At 40.9% G+C, this 22374-nt stretch overlaps 1 protein-coding gene across 1 annotated transcript; it reads left to right on the plus strand.

Moving 5' to 3' along the window:
• Positions 1-17759: 17759 nt before the first annotated feature.
• LOC115400723 (prolactin-releasing peptide receptor-like) lies at positions 17760-21587 on the plus strand. Its single transcript, XM_030108737.1, has 3 exons — positions 17760-18210; positions 18485-18882; positions 21360-21587. The coding sequence occupies exons 1-3, from the start codon at positions 17760-17762 to the stop codon at positions 21585-21587; spliced, it is 1077 nt and encodes a 358-aa protein (XP_029964597.1).
• The last annotated feature ends 787 nt before the right edge of the window (positions 21588-22374 follow it).

Below are 22374 nucleotides of genomic sequence, written 5' to 3' on the forward strand. Positions count from 1 at the left end.
AAATGCTGCTGGTGACCTTACGGGGAAAGTCTGGAGCTTACCATAGCAATGTTGATTTGTCTTTTGGGAACCATGACTGCTGCAATTCATGGTCATCGACTTGAGTGATGCACTCATCTGGTCTACATATAAACACTCCATGCTACATAGAGATTGTTAAAGTAATTGTTTTCTTTATTTTGGGATTGCATGCAAACTATAATCCACACAGAGATTGAGAAAATTCTTGGGTTACTGCAGAGGCTGATTATTGAATGAAATCTGTTCTGACTAGGTAAACAGCTGGAAGCTTCTGCAAGCCTCAAGTCCAAGAATAATGCAGTATGAAAACATAGTTTGTCACTTGAGGAATGCATTTCAATCTCACATCTCCAGAGCAGGTTGAGCCTGGATAGAAAAAAAGACAGACATTACCGAGACCCACTGCTATGCCTCTCCAGATTATCTATAAATACTAATATATATGCACAACTGGTGATTCTGTTTTCCATCACATTGTCTGTGTCTCCATGTTGTGCAGCTGCACACACAAACACACACACACACACACGCACACGCACACACACAGAGAGGTAGATGCAGATAATGCAGATGACGCTGTAGTTACACTTTGGTTTTCGTAGCAGCTTATCTTTATATTTCAATCTAATCTGTAATTTGTTCGTCTGCAGGGAAGTGCACTGAGAGCTGTAAATCACTGCACAGGGCCGACAAAAAGACATTTTCAAGCAAATGTCACTTGCATTCATGATTTATGAAGGGAGAACAAAACATTAAATGGCGGCAGTCTGGCAATGGGCCAAACCTGCAGCTCTAAATATTTTTTTACACGTTAAAGTAGTGTGGCTGTCAGTTCCTCGTCCCTCACTCTGCCTGTGATTTACTCCCTCTTCCCAGCCACTTTTCAAAATTGTTTGAGCCACAGCTCTGAAGTACTGTAGTCTGACACTATGGCACCTTAAATTGGTTCAGAAGAGACATCAATACCAGGCACAGGTCCTTTTGAGAGACCTCCTTAAATCGCCCCTTTACAACTGCCAGTGTCTGTGATACAAGCCTTTCAGATGGGTAAATGGGAATGAACAGACTAAGGCCCAGTCCCATTTCTCTTTCTAGCCCTCCACCTTGGCCCTACCCCTTTGAAACGGAGTGCCAAGGGGTAGGGCCGAAAGTAAACCCCTCCTAATTGGAACACCCCTTCGACAATCGTGTACGCCATCAGTAGTCGCCGCTGCCGATGATGTAGGCAGATGCGACAATTGTTAGCCGAAGAAGAATGTTTTTCTTACATTTTAAAACTTTATGAATTGAAAAAATACTTACATTTATGAACTTCTTTCATTGCGGAGGCTGCCATCTTGCCGATCTTGGAAGGCTTTCTGGGAAATCTGTGGCGGCCGGTGGCGAGGGCCGCTTGTTTTGACCACCTACACCGTCAGTGGCGGGCGGGGTTAATTCACTTCTGCATTGACAGGGGAGATCATTTCCCACTCGCGCATTCCAGGCGGACAGTGTTGAAGAAACCAGTTTATTGGAAAATAGTCGTCTGTTGTGTTTGGAATGCGCCTGGAATGCGCGGGTGTGGAAACGATCGCTCCCGCCAATGCGGAAGTGAACTAACCCCACCCGCCACTGACGGTGTAGGCTGACGAAACAAGCGCCCCTCCCCACCAGCCGCCACTGGATCATACCCCTCCGTTTGAAGTGTGCCTCGGGAGAATCTCCTTTTGGAGGGGTGACTGGCCCTCCTTCTTGGCCCTACCCCTACGCCATAATGACAATTGGGACACTCCTACCCATACACGTGAAAGCGCAAAACAAGGGGTAGGGCCAAGGGGGAGGGCGAAGGGGTGAAATGGGATTCAGCCTAACTGATTTCAACTCCGCATCCATCAACCAGAACAAAAGACACAAGTACCAGATTGAAAGAACGGTGGAAACCCACCCCCCCCCCTGAAAGATAATCACACAAAAATATCATTCTTGGGAAACTGTCAACAGCACTTTGAAGAATATAATGTGATACATATCTCCAATACAGGACGTTAAATTCAATATATTGGTATTGGCAGTGTTTCTAAGTGTGATGTCTTTTCAGTTTTGGTTCTGTTTGAAATTATGCTTATGTGTGAACTAAATAAATCTAAATAAAACCTGATTCCTTAATTTTACAGTGCCCACAGACAACACAAAAATTAATCTGTCTGCCACTAGATTGTTTGAATTTTCCTTTTCAAAGCTTTACTGTCTTAGTATCAAAAGCATAATATTGTCACAGGCGTGTGCTGGTTTGTCCAGTAGCTTCCAGTGTAATGACGACAAACACAGGTAGAAGTGTGAATGTGTTTTTTTAAGCAAACGCACAGATGTTGTCCACCCGTGGTTCAGCCAACACACATGCTGTGTGTGACGGTCAGTCTTACCAGTCAAGGGCAATTTCTTCTCTTTTCTGTCTTCTTCAAAACATTTTCCCTCTGTACTCTGTGGGTCATCAAGCACACCTGTGGTCAGCCTTGTCTTGTCAGGTCCTGCTGGAGGCGTTGCACAGAACCTCTGACTCTTTCTGGCTGCTGCGGCTCAAACAAGGATATTTATCAATGATAACACATGCACATCTCAATTTAACTAGCTTTAACATTTGGTTAGCTGTATGAGTCAACAGTCCTTAATTCCTGCAAGAAGCTAACAGGAAGTAGCCTCGACATTTTTCAGGTTTGATTATTTTACTGTGACTTATGTTATAAGGCTTCTTGTTGCAATGACAATCTTTGGGTACAATCTGTAGCTCAGAAATATATGAGCACAGTAATATCTTCCTGTACCTGGCTGACACATGAATACTCTCATCCTGGAGCCGCTTCTTTCTGGAGGCATCATACAGAGCTGCAACTGTCTCAGTCTTTTCACCCATCAAGCTAATGATTCACACAGCTTGTGTATTTTTGGTACTTTTCCTCTGGTCAAAGTTATTTTCTATTGGTAGAGTTCTCACATGAGGCGCCGGTTCCATGTCTCTCTGACTTCCACTACATTATTACACTCCACAATGGTGGCATTTGCTTCGTTTCCATTCCATTCTTGTCTTGTTGTTTCCTGTCCATGTATCCGAATCCTCTCCTACTATGATATTTTGTGTTATGTCATTGTGTCCAGTCTTCTTTGCATTGTTCACTGCTGCATAAAAATATCAGACACTTGCTTGAAAATTATTTTCTTTTGACTGAAATTATCATATGTGCAACTTCAAAACGTACATGCTATCATATATTTAAAAACAAAACTACATTATTCACATGGAACTGCAGTGAACACAGGCTCAGTCTCAAACAACTGATTTTTTAAAATCTTTTTAATTGATGCACTATTACACACAGCCCAACAGAGAAATGTCTTTCTACAACTAATGCTTTTCTCCTTTATATTCAAAATATGATAACGTATTAAAACTACTCATTGTACACCGAACTTATTCAAAAAAAAAAAAAAAAAATTAAAACTTCTTAAGTTCTTCTAATCTTGAATCTTGGTAACATATAACTGATGACAGAGGGTGGAGTATATAGGCCGACATCAACTGAAGACCACCGCAGAGATGAAAGGGTTTCATCTTGACTGAAGCCGTGACTTGAATTTAAGGTCTACTCAGCCTGGGCAATTGAGCTGCTGCACACAGGGTGGCTTTGTTTGCTTACTGGAATTGTTGTGTTTGCTACCCGACTCTCTTATTATTGTGTTTTTTTAACTCCAAGTCTGAAGTCAACTTGTTTTTCCCAGCGGGTCTTTTAACTTAGTTGTGTACAACTGCACCAACAAACTGGACCTGAAGTGATCGACAGTGAGAACGAGGGGATTTATAATCCAGGTATGAGCTGATCGGGTATGAGAAAGGTGATATGTGGAAATTATTCATGGTATTCATAACGTGAAACTGGGATTGCTTAAAAAAAAAAAACACTGTCAAATTAATAAATCATAAGTATGTGATCATCTGGTTTATACTCTAGCAACAGCAGCAGAAAATATAGCTTCCAGTTATAATTAATTGGAGACTACCGACCATCCATTTTTTTTGTGTGCGTCATTAAGCTCAGCAGGGAATGTGCTTCACATGGCCTCTCACTCACGTCTCCTCCATTTCCATGTCTCTATTTGGTGCTTCCTTCCTGCAGCTTTCTTCATATGCGTAAAGACACGCAGACGTCACAGCTGTCAAAGTCAGCCTTAATGCAATTTAATGACACACTTGATCCTGAAACTAAAATTTGAACATAGTATATGAAATCACCTGATTTTCAATTCAGCTTTATTCATGCAGTGCCAAGTACAACACAGTCATTTCAAGACACTTTCACAGAGAAAAACCCTACAGTTCCATATGAGTAAGCATAAGAAACTGAAAAGTAAAACTCCCTTTTACAAAGAAGAAACCTTTGCAGGACCAGAGTTTTGCAATATATGTAAAGACCAGGTTCAATTCTATTTGATTTCTTCAACATTTAGTAGTCTTGCACTATTTTTCTTTTTCTAAATATCTTTTGAAATAAAGAGATCACAACACTGTGAGATGAAAAATAGTGGACATTTACGCTTGATAATGGTCACATTTCCGCCTTGAGATTCTCAGCAGCTCAGAAAGTGATTGCGCCTTTCCTCTTTTCGGATGAGTTTTCTTGGACGATTGCTTGGAGCCAAAACAGGGAGAAAAAGTTATTCTTTCACAAACACAATGGCCCAAAAAACAGTTGAGTAATTCAAAATTTGTTGGAAACAATTACTTACTACAGGCAATGACAGATTCTTTCACAAATATGAACAAGATCCTGATGGAAATGCTAATAAATCCAAGAAACAGTCCTGGATTTCACCTGAAATTATACAAAAATGTGACAGACCTTGGAGTAAATTGATCTGAAGACAAAGAACGTAAAAGAAAGTATGATTAATCATAACATACAATAATATACTTTTATTACATATGATATCATGAACCCTGCATGCTAGTAAATCTTAATCCCATCAAGCTGGGAAGTCACAGAAAAGTTTTTTTCTCTTCGAATAATCCATCATGAACATTATCAGATTTATTTGAAGACTCCACAGCTACATGTGCGCATGCAAAATGACACGTCAATAGAGAGCTGAAAAAAGACTCTTTCCATTTCACAGAGCTGAGTACTCAATTACATTGACAGCTGTGACACACTGATAACGAGGCAAAATAAATGCCAAGGCTTGAATGCTAAAAGCTTATTCATATATCAGTGGAGACCAAAAGCAACTATAATTATTAGCCAATCTCAAAAAGAGAAAAAACATCACTTTAAACATAACCCACGAAAACAAATAACACATTTCATTTTTTGGGACTCTAAAAGTCAGAAATTTTAAGTGGTTTAAGAACAACTTGCTTGACAAAGTTGTTCATTTGTATGTGTGTGTGTGTGTGTGTGTGTGTGTGTGTGTGTGTGTGTGTGTGTGTGTGTGTGTTCTCGTATTTCTATCCTTGTTGGGGCCAAATGTCCCCACAAGGATAGCAAAACATGGAACGACGTGCCTTGTGGGGACCTTTTTCCGGTCCTAAGTAGGAGAAACAGTGTTTTCTTGACCATGTTGTTGTTACTGAAAAAAGTAAAAGTGCAAAAACATTTCTTTAGGGTTAGGCTTTGTTGTGGTGTGGGTTAGGGTTAGGGTAAGGGTCAGGGTTAGGGGCTAGACATGAATGGGAGTCAATGGACGGTCCCCACAAGGATAGAAATACGAGACTGTGTGTGTGTGTGTGTGTGTGTGTGTGTGTGTGTGTGTGTGTGTGTGTGTGTGAGAGAGTGTGTGTGTGTTTATGGAATACTGTTCTGAGTAGCAGCTGAGAATCTTTCTTTTCAATCTCTGCCATTTCTTCCTCAAGCCTTTTGCTGCACTAACCCGAATCAAACTTTCAGTTTTCTCAAAAGGCGCCAACGAAAAGATCGGCAGCAACAATCCTCTGAAGTACAGCAATCCATATCTATTGCTCTGCTCCGTCCTCTCTGTCTCTTTTCAGGCTTTCTTTTTCTCCCCCAAAGCTCTCTGGGATTTGCCAGACAGACAGTTTGTTCTGTTGAATGGTCTGTCCTGTTCTGAATCGGCCCGCTCAGCTGGGAAATGGTCAGGAAGAGCCTGCGGAGAAGATTTCTGACCTACAGAGTCAGATCTTCACTCGATCTGCAATATTGATAAGGGGCTCCCCTTCACCTGAGAGTGAAGGAGGGAGGTGTTGGGTGAAGGAGCAGAGAGGGCATGGAGGGTGTGGGTGAGAATAGAAAAACACTCTGAATGTCACATTTAATGCTGCTTTTTGCTGCAGCCGCTGTCGATGTTTCAGCAGGGGTTTGTCAGACCGCTTTAAAGTACAGACTGCACACAAATTGGTCGAGGAGGCACAGTGCACGACAATACATGCTCTGCGCATAGATTCACCTGTCCTTTTCATATTCAAGGCATAAATCTAACTTCGATTTTAAGATGTTTTAGATTTCCATATTACCTATCTGTTTTGGTTGTTCTTTCTGTGCACCTTTTGTGCTGCATTTATTTCCAACATTGGGACCAAAATCATTATTTTGTCCTTCTCATACCATTGCTCAGTTTTTTTTTTTTTACCTAATTCCCTCTCAGGTGTGTGACTATCTGCAGGCAATCAACTGCTTTCATACAGCAAATCAAGAAATTGTCTCTGTCCTCTCACCGGAGGCCAAATAACAGGTTGGCTATACAAGTCAACAGCGCCTGTGTGCGTGTGAGGTGTGCGGATGCAGACAAAATAAAGAAAAATAAGTGGGAGGGCACAGTTTGTGAAGATTTTGAGGCAGCTAGGTTATGTGGGTCCTCTCTCTCTCTCCCTCTTTCTCTCTCTCTCTCTCTCTCTCTCTCTCTCTCTCTCTCTCTCTCTCTCTCTCTCTCATTGGGAGCTGGATGAGAAACACCATCTCCCTGCCTGACTCCTCACTCCTGTCTGGATTCTATGCAGTTTGCAGAACATCACTGGAGACTTGAAGATCTATCATCTGTAACTGAAATCGCATGAGGTGAAGACAAGAGGCGACAGAGACGAGAAGAAGAAACAGAAGTTCATTTTGCAGAAGTGAATAAGAACCTGAGTCATTTTCTCTGGATCTTCTGTGGATTGGCAGATTGCTCAGGTAAGATGCTCTCATCCTTCTGCTGTCCTTTAATCCATGCATACAGTCACATTTATAGAGATGCACTTCTGGAGGAAAAGACACAAGCAATCCCACTGCCTCAGTTTACCTCAGTGCTTGTGCCACGATATAATTGCTCATAATTGAAAAGAACAATTAGTGAAATTGTCATACTTTCAAATGTGAAGTTTTGTTAGCCATCACCTCCTGCATCCGAACAATGCTTCTGGATAATCCCTTTTAAATATAGTGGAAATCTGCTCACACACACAGGCTGGACAGAGTCATATTGCATCTCAGTGAGAAAGTGGTAATTATAAATTATGATATAGAATTAATCTAAATAAAGACTTGCAGCTCTGAAGGAGGTCTGGCAGTGAGAACATTGACATGTTGGTCTTGTATAGGGCGTCAGTCAACAGCCATGCAGCAGGAGCACTGGTGACACAAAATGTGCAGATTCACAGTAATTATTTCCTTTGTGTGGTAAAATGCAGCACAACTCCATCTTCCACACAGTAGATTCGTGATTTGTCTCTTCTGAAAAGATGTAGTAAGAAAAATACATGCTTATTAGCATAAAACAGTTGTGTTATTATGAATTCTTTGTTATATCTGTAATTGAAAATTTTGGATAAATATCTAATTCCCCTCTAACAGTGTCTCTCTGCTGTTGAACATGTTGTGGGAGCACAACATAAGACCTTCTTGCTGGAAGCTTATTTTTTTTGTGTTTCACGAAGCTACAGGAGCATTTATTAATGAATATGCATCAATACCAATTTTTTGAAAACACAACCAAATTGAACTGGATGCAACATCGATTCTTAACAAACTGCATCATTCCTCATAAAATCAGGGTGAAAATAACTTTTTTTCATGGTGCCTTCAGGCATCTGCATGTGTTTTTGAAAAAGTACCAAGAGGGGGAGGAGCACACTGCTGTAATTAGAGATCTGAAAGCATCGGCACTACTTTTATGTTGTCACGAAATGACATTTTGAAGATTTTGAGAATTCAACTGCAGAAACCTCTTGAATAAATAGAGAAAACGTTTATTCAAGCAGAGAAATAGACTTTCCCTATTTGCAGTGATGTACATGCACATTGCACCCAGCAGCAGAGAAAACAAATGAATGAAATCAAAGTTGTTATCTGGAAGGTAAATATAATGATGATGATTATGCAAATAATCAAGCTTCATATGGTGAGCATTAATTTCCACATTCCCTCCTGTTGCTTTCCAAATTAGTCATTTTGAATTTTAGCAATTTTTAAATCGTTTCATGGGCAGAGCCTCTTATCCTTCCATATTTAATCTGATAGAATTAAAAAAAAAGTGAAACCATGCCTGATTGGTGCGTTGCACTGAGGCATGTCTTGTGCATTCATATATATATTGTCGGACACTAGCACTAATGTTTAGGATTATAAAACAGCTTCCAGAAACCCTTGACAATGACATCAGAAAAGTCTAGAGTTTTAAACTATCATAGGAAAGCTTTTTCAGTATCCAATCATAAAAATGGTTGTCTTTAAAAGGGTTAAAGACATAACCAGAAGAAAATTGTGTCAATTATCTATTGTAACCCAATATTCAACCCATGATATGATGATTAAGGCCCTTCACAGTCTTTATTGTAAGTGGGGACAGTATCGTGAAAAATGAACATGGACCATAGGTAATGAAACCTTTTTATGATCCAGTGATTACTCTGCCAGACCAGGTAGACTGAGCTCATGCAACAGAGCTTTTCAAGTCATTTAAGTTTCATCAAATTGCACATCGCTGTTTGAATCCAAAACACTGATACAGCCACAGGTGCATCCTAAGAAATAAAATATCCTTGAAAATTTTACTGTTTTGTGGTTTTGAGCCTTCGAGAATTTGAGCCTTTTGCTGAAAAGAAGGAATCTGATCTTATAATGTATTTAATATTTCCAGGGTGTGTATTTATGATTTTAGGTTCTGAGCTAAAGTTTTGGTAAAAAGATAGAAAAGTCTGATATATTTCAGTTGATGCATAATGACTGTCAAATCTAAGAAAGTCTTCCAGCTTCGTCTGTATTCACATTTTGCATCTGTCAACCACACAAAGCAGGTATCAAGGAGATTTTTCTTAAAAACGAGAACGAAGCTTTTATTCGTCCCTCCTCCTCTCGGTAAAAGTGTTCACATTTATGCGTTTGCACATCTTGGGCTGTTTCTTGACAGAGGTAATACTATTAGCGAGGCTTTGACCTCTCTTAATGAAAGGGTCAGCGAGCAGTAATGACATTTGGATAGCAGCTGATTATCAGCCCTGCAGACACAGGACCGGCCTGAATGTGGCGTGAAATTTCATTGTTGTGACCTTAAGCACTTTACGTTAGGAAGTGGTTTACATCCTCATAGCGCGTGAATATATCGCAAAACTCCTCCCGGATGTGGAGGACAGATGAGTGGTGAAGATGTGCTTTTCAAGGATACAAAGACAATCAGAGCCCTGCGAAGTGTCTGCAGTGAAATCATCATACATTAAGCGTGGCCGGCATGAGGAGCCAGCGGGGCTCGGCGTCCTACATTCCCACTCCAAATAATGAGGGACATCATTAGTCACCTCATCAGAATTGCATGGCGAACTTTGAACCCGTTTGTGTCCCGTATTTGTCTCACCTCTGCCTCCGCCTCTCTCCGCATGCCACAGCTGCCTCCGAAAATTAGAACTGCCGGAGTTGGAAAAATTCTCCTCGCAAAAAAAATGCCAGGTTGATCATGAGAACGGTATGACGGGAAAATGTAAAGAGAAACGAGGAAAGAGCGCAGACAGGTTAAGGTGAAAGAGAGTCATCAAGCGTCGTCCTTCCTGTTTTGCATTTTGAGGGTTCTCGATTCCCATCACGCCTCGCAAATTAGCTACAGGGTCTGGATGCTTTCCACAAAGGCCATGGCAACAGCGTTACTAGGCAAGGGTGGGTTTTCTGCCGAGCTGTCCGATAAGGTAAACGGTTCGGAGTGCAGATGGGATCTTAAACATAATCCTGCAGCTGATTATTGTCTCGAGTCTCACGATTTACACACATCAAGAAGGGTCTGAGCTGCGGAGTGCCTGGAAATTTCAAGACATGTTCTTCACTTTGTGTTGATGTGAGACACGTCAAATATTTGGAGGGGAAACCACATGCATAAGATTTTTATAAACCATGTGAATAATGTATTCCTGCAGTAAATTTATTATTTAAGTTTAAGAAAGTAAGGAGTTTGTGTTTGGTTGAAAAGAAATCCTGGTATGTAAACAGACGGACTGGAGACTGGGGAGGATTTAAAAAGCTTATGCCACTTCCTACTCCTTTTTGAGCGTGTTAAGTATTCATTTTTATTGTTTTGTTTGTTTTTATTTGTATTCTAAGAAACAAAAACATAGTTAGAATTATAGTGAATCAGGAAATCAGCTTGAAGACACAAAAGTCACAGATGTGAAACGCATGTTATACGATAACATGCCACTATAGAAGGTGAGTAACCGTCAGGAAATTGTTAAAACTGCTGAAGTCCAGTAGGCTTTTTACAGTTATATGTCAAAAGAAATTAGGAACTGCAAAGCCTCTGTGCCTGTCACTGTTTCACTAAACTCCCTTTACCAAAGACAGAGTGCCTCATGAGCCCTATAGTATAGCATCAATGTTTAATTTTTATTAAGAATACTATTTTTCTAGTGTGTATCGACAGTACCTGTGAGCAGTTAGCACAAATGTTGGCTTCCCTGTTCCTGCATCTGATAAATCTCAGCCATGTAGCTGTTGTCTCAATTTTAGAGCATCTTCCTCCATTGGGCGATCCTCACAAAAGCTGTCCAAGTGAAAAAAAAAAGAAAAAAAAAACCTATGGGTTTTTTATAAAGTGAACAGAGAGAAACAAACTGACCTTGTGCCCATTTTGGCACATGACTGATATTACAGACCAAAGAAATTATATCAAAGTAATGAGTAAAATTAAGTGTAGACAAAATCACCTCTGACAACAAGAATAAATGAATGAATGAAATCAAAGATTTGAAATTCCACTATCATTAACTCCTTAAAGGGGCTGTATCATGAAGGAAGGAAGGCTGTATCATTTTAGCTTGTCCAAACCCTAGAAATGGCATTAACATGGTAATAGTTTATTTTTGGCGCTAAGAAAAAGTCATTTTGTGTGAAATAAAAGATTTTCTGAGGCTAATTCTGAAACCCGGAAGAGAAAACGTTCTGTTTCACTGAAAATCCCGCCTCTCCCCCTGTGGACTTTGACTGACAGCGAACTTCAACCAATCAGCGCTTAAAAACAAATACGCTGGCTAGCTTTAGCTCTTTAGCTATGGCTTCTTTACACACAAAGACACGTGAAAACGTATTTTCCTGTGAGAAACTCACGAAGCGCAGACCCTTCAGACTCTTGCTCTTGCTTGATTGTTGCTTTCAGACGATGATTGAAATTTATCTCCGTAATCGGAGTCACAAAAAGCAGCAATGCTGATTGCCGAGGGCCTGTGGGAGGGGGGCTCAGGGGAGCCGTCTTCACAGTGTGACATCAACGTGGGAAACAGAGCGTTTTCACGGGTGCGGGAGGGGCTGCCTCTCTGAGCATCAGAAACACGAGGAAAGCTCAAACACGCAGGCATGAAGGAAAAAAAACGCTTTGGGGGTGTTTTTGGTGAGTACATAACTATATAACAACGTTAAAACATGCAAAAAGTGAATTTTGCATGATACAGCCCCTTTAAGGAAACACCAATGCCTCTTTGCACAAAAACCATCTCCAAGTTTCAAAACCGCTTCAACAGTGAAGTCAGATACTGCATGAAAAAGCTGAAAAAATGTTTAATATCGAAGTGAGTGTGGTAGAATGAAACAGCAGGAGACAAGTGAAGGTTGCAGTTATTTTGGTGACAGTGACGTTTTTAGATATTTGTAGTATCATTCTTCACTGTTACAGCGGTTGTGCAACTGGCAAGACGGTCCCTTAAGGTTTGCAGAAAAAAACTGGTAATTCCAGCTGCGCATAAAGACTGGTGTTATTTTTGCTGCTCAAAAGAAAACTACTTTTGAATAAAAAGGGGGCTTGTAGCATATTGTCCAGCTCACATCGATTGGAAAGAGGTGTTGTTTGAGGGTTGAAAGTGTTTCATTACAGAGTTATTGATGCCGGAATTCCAAATCTGCGGAGTGTAATCAGACAATAATAATGAAGAAACAGGATCATTATTGTGTTGCTGCCTACAGCATCCACACAATCTGTGTGGTACAAGGGGCATGGTAGAAGTGGAAGATTAAAAAAAAAAAAAAAAAGAAAATATTCACCATTACCATAAGTCATGTTAGTAGTAAGTGGCAGAAGATAAAGGTCGTGGCCCGACTGTCCCAAAAGGTCATACCACTTTCCTCTCTTAGTACAGGATGTTGACCTTTGTGAATATTGGTAAAACACCGCAAGAAAAGCTGAATGAACTGTCATGAAATGTGACTTTTTTCCTCCCTGCTAAAGATGAACCTGAACTAGACGCTAAGTGCTCTTTGCTTCGATGTGCACTTTGTTGCTTCAGCAGTTTGCTTAAGGTCATGTTTGTCCACACGGCTCGACTTCAAAGTAGGAAGCACTGCGAAAAGTGAAAAGCTATCTGAAGCACTGAAAGAAGCTGAAAACACTTGACTCAGAGAAGATGTTCAACCTCCTTGAGATGAATCTGGCAAGAGAAAAATACCCAAACAAATGCAATTCAGAAGGATTAAGTAGTCTTTTTGAAAATGCAACAACAGATGATTCATAAATCCTGCAGTGTTACTGAGAAAAACTAAATTAAAAAGAACAAACAAAACAATATTTTGTCCCTCTGGATCGAATCACAAACAGGCTGACAGATTGTTCCTGTCGTCCAGTACAACAAAAATCTGCTTTGGTTGGCAGGAGCGTTCATGTTGCCACTGCAAACCAGGGAACCGTGAATGTTGCTTTCCTCGAGTGTGCTCCATCAGTGGCTCCATGCCCGTTCTGTCACAAGTGGCTCACATGTCACTCAATTGGACCACAATCAGTGAGCTTTTCCAGAGAGAGAAAAAAACAAGAACTTGCACGTCTGCAAATGTGGTGTTATGCATACACACAAAATACTATCGAGAGACCGAGATTCATTTCAAAAAAGATAATTCTCTCTGTTTGCACATATCTAGTTAAAATGTGTCTGCACATCAAAGCAAATGTGCAGTCTGTACCACATGCAGTCATATTGCACAGTTGTGTTGCGTGTATTTTTCCAGTTGATCAACTGTTACTGTCATAACACACAAATTGGACTTTTCAAATGAGGCTTTTGTGTGCTTTAGAGTCTGTTTACAGGAGAAAAATCTGCTGTAAACCGTACCATTTTCACATTGCTTGCTTGTGTTCAACAAGGGGTGGCCGCTGGACAAAGAGCTGAGCCCCCACAAGCACAAACTGAGATGTTTAACCAAAAAGTTGGATGTGTTTGTAAAAGAGGTTATCAAACACACTGGAGTATTGCAGCAAATGAGTCTCAATTTAACATAAAATGAAGACTTTCAAAAAAGATTGCAAGACTGAAAAGAATGGCTAAAACGGTTAAAGTCATAGAAGCCATGGGTGGTCAGTGGAGGAAATGCTTCTCACATAGAGTCTCTGCTAAAGGCTGAGTTTATACACACCACCTTTGTACACATGATCAAAACTGACAGTGAAAAACAATTATTTTCACACATTGTAAATCATTTCATCTGCAATGAAACAACCATGACTATTAACGATTGATTAATAAATATAGTGTGTACCTGATCCTCTGTGCAGCCGGTGGAAATATACTCCTATAGTCATCCAGATCCAAAGTGACTGCACAGTCTTTACTGGCAGGGCCTGTAAATGAAATGCTAATCTACTTGTCAACATTAAATGTTTCCTTCACTTAATCATAGGCAGGAGGCTGTGTCAAAATTTATGCTAATGCTGCTTGGGTAAGATAACCAGAGGCATAGTGTTATCACGCCACAGTCACTACATTCAGTCTGTCCGTCGCTGAATCCCTGGAATGTTGCCAGTCTGCTTTACAGTGATTAACTGAGGGGGGAAGTGAAGCCGACTCCAGTAAAACTGCCTTGTTTTGTTGTAATTCCTTCTTAACCATTGCTAACAATGAATTAACAGTATTTAAAACTTACGCCATAATATTCTGAGACTAAGTTTAACGCAAACATATTGGGTTGGTGTTTCATGACAGGTGGGTGAAGTAATATGTGCTCAGAAGACAATAAGGTGTTTTCAGTATTTTGTCCATTCCCACATTATCAAGTCTGCTTTGTGTATTTGAACTTTATCTTCCAATCAATGTTGGTAATTTAATCTTTGTTCCTAACTTGTATTCTTCATCTCTATCTTTACCTCTTCGAAAACAACTTTTTTGGATTTCTAATGTAAAACTTTGAGTAAGTTTAATGGAAAAAGTTGTGATAGCAGCATCGGTGATTTAACTGTGAAATGAGAGCGTACTGATGACTATTTTTATATATTTCGTCGACAGTGAGAATATATTAAACAGTCTGATGTATTTAGGCACTATAAAACACACAAGGAGAACCTGCAGGATTTCTAAACCTCCAGGGATTTGAGCACTTTGTATTAAAAAGGTCTTTAGTATTCTGGTCCACATCCATCCTCATTCAGGTATCTGTCCTACATACAGCGTGTTCTCCACACAGGAGGCCTGTTGAATGCAGCATAATTCTGTTTGGATACGCTGGAAGACAATCAGTCTGTAACTGATGAAGCATTTCAGGGAAGCCAATCAGTCTGGAGAGTTCAGGGGGTTTGCTTTTCATCCACGCGCTTTTGGAAAAGTGAATGTCACCATAAAGCAATGAATGAAAGAGAAAGATCATGTGTGATTTAGAGAATTGTTGCACATATTGCTGCAATGTATAAACAAAAAATGTGAGAACAAGTAGTAGTAGTATGTCGGTACACCTCTCAGAGGAAAATTAGGCCGTCAGATTGAATTCTATCAATGGAGAAATCCAGATTTGTAGTTAAAGGTCAGTGTTTTGTGCACAAAATAAAGGGAAGTTGACATTAACAAATGCTTCATAGACATCTGAAAGTAATTTTCAAAGCAGGCAGTCATTTAGTGTACTGCTGCTGAGTCCTGTTTCAGCTTCATTAACATCCAAACCCAAAAGGCCATGAAGAGAGAGAGAGAGAGAGAACATTCATCCAAGTCCCAGTGCAACATGAGAACGTGGGAAACCAACCACTCTCCACTTTCATGTTATGTGTCAGTTAAAATTTAGTATCAAGATAAAAATTGTTTAATATAATCATCGTGGAATCTTCAAACTGATTTTTTTCAGGAAAGATGGATTCAGAAAACTTCTGCGCTGTCAATAATCACAGCAATAAACCCTAAAGCAGACTCGTACATATTCTCAAAGCTCAACAATTTTATTGAAAGTTCAAACTAGGCAAATGTGTCCTGAAAGAATGATAAAAAAAAAAGATAAATCCACAAACATGAACAAATAGAAGGAACATGAGATAACACAGGATGTTCTCAACACAAAGGTACGATGATGAAATGGCAACAGACACATGAGGGAAAAGGGTTTATACATACAGGAGAAGGGAAGACACAGGTGAAATGCATTACCAGAATCAAAAACACAGCTTGAGGGCAGACAGGAAGAACACGTGTGGCTTGACAGAGACGAGACAGGTTCACGTCAAAATAAAAGGAAGAGACAAATGGGAAAAAACAAAACCGAAACAAAAAAAAAACAAAACACACAGACTTCAGAGACACATAAAGAGACCTGACAGGACTGATGTTCACCCCGCTATGTAACCATTCACAGTGGCTACAATAACATTGTCTAAAATCATCCTACCTTTCGAGAAGCTGTCTGCATGGTGTGAGTGTATTTCAGCTTGTTACTGCTTCTTCTCATTTTCCTTAGTTCAATAATCCAGAATCCTTTTCCATTTAAAGAAAGAAAGGAGTCTGAGTTCAGTTCACATCCATGGTGATGAACCTATTTGAGAAACTTCACTTGAAGTTATTTTCTTCTTCTTCTTCCTCTTGGCTGTTGGCACCAAATGTCTAATGGCTCCAATCAGCTGCACAAAAGACCAAAATGAGATTTGGCTGCAAGAGGAATGAAAGGCACCGGGGTATTTAACCACTCACTGGAGGCATCGGGGCAAAAAAAAAAAGTCCATCATGTCTGAGTTAGTGAGGCTTTCAAAATATTTCTCATGAGCTGTGATTTATTTAACTCATTTTCCTGTTTCGGACTTCGTCCCCTTTCCATAAAAAAAAATCCTCAGAATTGTGACTGTCATCTTAACTTTCTGATTCACAGTGAAAACAGCTCATGAAGATTCGAGCATGAAGCGTATCTGTGAAATCGTTGAGAGGGTAAACAATATCCACGAGCCTTGATAGATTTATCTGTCTTTGTGTCTCACAGTTTTTTAAGCTTTCCGGCTTTCGATATGAAGAGATAAGATAAGACACTTAATTTAGGATCAAAATCAGTTACTGTCAAAGTTTCAAGAGACTTTTAATTAAAGGCAACAAGGAAGGTGATATAAGCACTTAACGTAGAAAGGTCAAAGAACAAACACGTCATTCATTTTGAGGATTTATGACAGAAGAAAATAGGTGTGAAATCCTGTGTCATTCCTGGGAAAAGTGTAGATATAGATAAGCCTCTTCTGGTAGTTAAAATTCAGGTATCTACACACTCGGCACAAGGATTTATTTTATTTTTTCTATTGTGACTTCCGAAGGGTTTCATCATCTCTTATTTTCACTGTAAATCCATCTGCTTAGAAATCAAAGAAACAGAATCTTTTTATCCCCAGAGCTTCACTTAAGATTTTCAGTTTTAAAGTTTCTGGAGGATCCAAAGTTATTTGGTGATGTCTGTGCAATCACAAAACAAAAGCCTCTAGTGCCTTCAGGAGACATTGATTCACACTTTATCCAACAAGTCCAAGTTATAGAGCTGGAGCCAATCCCAGGGGAACACACACTCACACACAGTCACCATTTTAAGCTGGTCAGCTGGGACAGCATACAGACTCAGACACAGAAAGACTGTGTTGGTCAATGGCTGTGATTGCTGTGAGGGAACAGGTCCAACCACTGGGCGGCTCTCATTATATCCAATCCCGCTCAGGTCAAAGTTGGCAAAAAAAAAACAAACAACATATTTTTATTCATTCCAACATTTCTTTTTTTTTTTTTTTTTTGAGATGGGCTATTGTATATCCGAATAATTCTAGTTCCAATCTGCTGGTTGAATTTCTGGTGTTCATGTTCTTGCTGTGATTAAATAGGGATTTTTTTCTCCAGGTGCTCCAACTGATTTACAAACCACTGTGCATGTTGAGCTAGCTGGACATTGTAAATAACTTCAATCCATCCAGGATATTCTTAGAATTTTTTTAAGAAACCCACTTGTGTTGTTGTTGCAGCAGCAGCATAATAATCTCATGCTGTCTTTCGTGATTCAGTATTAATTGGTTTTGTTTTGTTTTTTTCTAATTTCACTTGCACAGACATGGATACATTCGTGGACGAAGACTTTGGAATGACCCACAACATCAGCCATGAAACTGGACAAGACAACCTTGAAGATGTCAAAAGACTGAACCACAGCTTGGATATGTTCGTAGGCATGGAGGTTCTCCAGCGGCTGAAGCCTCTGTTCTTGCCGCTCTACAGCGTCGTAGTGGTCGTCGCTGTTGTTGGGAACCTATTCCTGTTGGCCTGCATCTTGGCTGACAAGAAACTTCATAACGCCACAAACATTTTCATTGGTAATTTAGCAGCTGGCGACCTGCTGATGTGTTTGAGTTGTGTTCCACTTACTGTGTCTTATGCCTTTGACAGCCATGGCTGGGCTTTTGGAAGACCCCTCTGCCATTTGGTCCCCTTGCTTCAATGTGCCACAGTGTTTGCGTCAGTGCTTTCACTCACTGCCATTGCTGTGGACCGCTACATCGTTGTAGGTAAAACACCAAACTCATGAAAACTCAACATATTTGCATGGTATTCTATATTTCCAATCCAAATAATGACCCTCATAAAACACATTTGGAACGTGGACGATATTAGTAAATCTGGCATTTGAGGTTGTGAGGGGTGAGGGGTGCCTCGGGGGTGTTGTGTCTTTTGAGCTCTGTCAGAGCGGGCTCATCCTCAGAATTTAAACACCGGTGGTGTAAAATAAAATCGATTGCATGAAAGATTTCAACAGCGCTGTCTTTCCCCCACTTGTCCCAGCTCACCCCGTCCGGAGGAGGATCTCTGTTTGGGGTTGTGGTGCAGTGACTCTCGGGGTCTGGCTTTTATCTCTGGCTCTGGCCGCACCGCCATCCCTTTATACACGTTACCTGGACCTGCGGCCCACCGGCGTTGACCTGGTCGTGTGTGAGGAATTCTGGCCCAACAGTGGAAATCTGCGGCTGCTTTACTCCTGCTTCATCCTCATAGCCACCTACATGATCCCGCTGCTGTCAGTCAGCGTGTCCTACTGCGCCATCACCATCAGCCTGAAGCGCTACTCGGTACCCGGGGAGCCGTCCAGCAGTCAGCAGCGCTGGAGCCAGAGGAGGAAGAAGACCTTCCTGCTGCTGGTGGCCTCAGTGCTCGCCTTTGCCCTGTGTTGGCTGCCTCTGCAGGTGACTGGTTTTCAACGGTTTTTTTTTTCCACAGAGCCCTCCCAGACAGGCAGCAGGAAAACCTGCTGCTCTAATGTCTGTTTTACCAAAGTATTACACTGATGCCCACTTAAAGAAAAAATTACACATAAATAGATAAATAAAACAATTTTCTAGGTCTGCTCTGAATTCTGGAACGGTATTTTATTTCACATTTATTTAGCATGTACAACTCTGATGCCCCTGATGAAGACCCCAGCACCCTTCGGTTATCCCCTATCTGTCTTAATCACATAGTAACCCTGAAGATCAAGAGATCGAGTTGACATTCTTCTGTCGATAACTATCCTGAAATTATGAAATCAGTGACGTGACACAAACCTGAAATTTATTTGCCCGTGCGATTATTACATTTCATGCATCATTAATCAAGACAGATCATCATCATTTTAATGCAACCGAGGGACAAAGAAAGTGTCGACAATGAGCCATGCAAATGGCTGTCCGTCGTATCTGAATTTCCTCATCTCATTAATTGAATTGAAGGTGAGTGGAGAGTTCACGGTGTGGCACGACTGTAGAGGACAGACAGAGAAACTACACGGCACATGATGTGCACCTTAAATGGCTTTTTAGCCACATCCAGTGATGCTCTGCCTCATGAAAACTGAGGAAAAAAAACAAACTTTAAACCTTGCATGGTTTTATAGCAACATTTGTTTCAATGAGAAAAATGTCCAAAAAAAATTGAGAATTCAATGACACACTGTCACATTTTATACAGGCGCCGGTGGGTTTTATGTTTGAAATTTGGGGTCATTGTGGTGAACTAGTTTCTTGCTCTGTTGCCATGAAAGCAGCTGGGTTTTGTTTCAGGTTGTGTGTGTGTGAGGTCTGCATGGTTCCTTTGTGCCTGCATTGGTTTCCTTTATTATTTCAGCTTCCTCTCACAGGCTGAAGACATACAAGTTAGGTAAGGTAATCTGTTACTTTAAAAAACTACACTAGGAAATATTTTTTCAATTACATTACATTTTTTTTGTATAGCACTTTTCAAAACACTCAAAGATGCTTCACAATACAGCAAAATAAATAAAAACAACAGCATAAAATCAGCAGCAATAAAGAAAAAAAACATTAAAGGTGCTGTAGGCAGGATTTTGCTAGTCAATGCTAATTTTTCTGTGTTTTCTTTGGATTAAATGTTAGAGTATCCATTGATAATCCTTTAGGAGTGGAGCATAATTGCACTACCGTGAGGGCGCAGCTTTTCCATCTGTCTCTGTTCTGAGCTGAAAAGGAATCTCGACAGCTCCCGGTATCTTTGACCAATCAGAAGAGCCCCTGAGGCTCTAACCGTGATTGGTCGAGGGGCATTCGTCACACATTCTTGTGGGAGGGGCTTAACTTGCGTAAGGGCGTGATGTCAGAGAAAACGGGACAGGATTGGCTGTGCTGGGTTTCAAATCACCATCTTAGATGGGTCAAACCGCCATCTTGCTTAGGTAACCCTAAGCAAGATGGCGGAGATGCGGAATCCTGCCTACAGCACCTTTAAACATTAAACGCAATTTTGAACAGGTGGGTTTTGAGTTCTTTCTTGAAGGTGGGGAGGTGGGAGCAGTCACGGAGAGGTTGGGGCAGTGAGTTCCAGAGGGTGGGGGCGGCGATGGAGAAGGCTCTGTCTCCCCAGGTCGGGAGCATGGTCCTACACGGCAGGGACAGCAGGTTGGAGTTGGAGGAGCGGACGGAGCGAGATGGAGTGTGGAGGTGGAGCAGGTCTGTGAGGGATGGAGGGGCCAGATGATGGAGAGCTTTGACGGTGATCAGGAGGAGTTTGAAGTGGATGTGCTGTGGGACAGGGAGCGGGTGGAGCTTGTGGAGGACAGGGGTGATGTGTTCACGGGAGCGGGTGTGGGTGAGGAGGCGGGCAGCGGAGTTTTGAATGTACTGTAGTTTATTGAGGGTTTTGGGTGGTGTACCGTAAAGAATGCTGTTGCAGTAGTCGATTCTGGAAGTGATGAATGCATGGATTCAAGTCTGTATATATTATATTAAATCTGTATATCATTCAGACTTGGTCTGGATATTGAACTGTTAGTATGGTTAATACAGTTGGCAAGTCATTATGCAGCTCATTAAGAAAGATGGTAGATTGAATAGAAAACAGAAATACTGAAGCTATGAATAATTAAAGAAAATTCCAAAAACACTAACAGAAAACCAGTCAAGCTGGGATGAAGTTAAACGGGTTACTATGGAGACTCACTACTGCCACCTAATGTACAGAAATGGCATTACTCTCAGTGCATATTGAAGATTGAAGAGTTTGCCTGGCATAGTGTCCAGAATCCACCCTGCTCCTCAACCAGTATCTGCTTTTTTACCACAAACAGCCCAATAATCAAATTATTACAATTCCAAATCTTGACCATGTTGTATTATTTCATAAACTCCGTGAAGATTCAGTTTAACGTCGTTTTAATGTTTTTGTGCAGGTGCTGAACCTGTTGCTGGATTTGGACCCAAACTTCCATATCATAGGAAAGCGCTACATAAACGTGCTGCAGGTCTGCTGTCATTTAGTGGCCATGAGCTCTGCGTGCTACAACCCCTTCATCTACGCCTCCCTGCACAGCAAGGTGCGCATGCACCTGAAAGGCTACCTCTGCCCATGCCGCAAGCGCCAGAGTGGAATGGTGGAGACGGGAACATCCAGGAGATGATTTAATGCCACGGTTGTCCTTTTGTCCGTGTCAGACCTGAACTCTGACACCACTGAATGATTTGAAGTGTCGAGAGGATAGAAGGCAATGATAAACATCTGTTGACTCATCCATGTGCTTTCAGCTTGTTGTCACTCAAAGATATTATTTCATCTCTTGTACAGTTTCATCAGAGGAAAGTTCACGAAAAGTTAACTTCAACCAAACACCCCAGGAAGGAAATCCAGTCCAGGCTGCTTAATGTTCACTGTAATACAGAAGAAAACAGATTTATCTCTCCATCAGGATTTTGGTGTGGTTTTTGAAAGGAGGAGCTTCTGGAAAAGACACTGAGCAGATCCTGCAGCTTTAAAAAAAAAAAAAAAGCCGAGCCAAGGCATAAACAGAAGCCTCTGGCTGAAGATCTCTGCAGCAGGCTGACACGAGGGGCGGTTTCACTGGTTACAGCATCTGGTTATATTTAAACAGTAAACACTCGGAGGAACTGACCGAATACTGAACTTCTCACAGCTGACAGAGAGTACAGGCCAAGTGGAGGAAACGTGCAGATAATATTTGTTTCAGCTTATTCTAACAGAAATATGTGTTTCAAAGTCTAATTATGTATATCAGTTATGTCTATGTTGTAGTACATCATCCAAATGATATGAATTATGTTGAAATGCATATTTGTTGCTATTTATGGTGATATTGTAAAACAATGTGACTTTACATTCTAACGCTTCATTTGTGCAATAGAAACTTGTGTTGTACTTGTGCATGTGTGACGTGCAAAGCTTTAACGGCA

The sequence above is a fragment of the Salarias fasciatus genome, chromosome 14 (genome assembly GCF_902148845.1).
Source record: "Salarias fasciatus chromosome 14, fSalaFa1.1, whole genome shotgun sequence".
Taxonomy (NCBI): domain Eukaryota; kingdom Metazoa; phylum Chordata; class Actinopteri; order Blenniiformes; family Blenniidae; genus Salarias; species Salarias fasciatus.

Coding starts and splice junctions, on each gene's coding strand:
- LOC115400723 (XM_030108737.1), top strand. CDS start 17,760: ATGGATACATTCGTGGACGAAGACTTTGGAATGACCCACAACATCAGC. Junction 18,211..18,484: donor GGACCGCTACATCGTTGTAG/GTAAAACACCAA, acceptor CACTTGTCCCAG/CTCACCCCGTCCGGAGGAGG. Junction 18,883..21,359: donor TGTGTTGGCTGCCTCTGCAG/GTGACTGGTTTT, acceptor GTTTTTGTGCAG/GTGCTGAACCTGTTGCTGGA.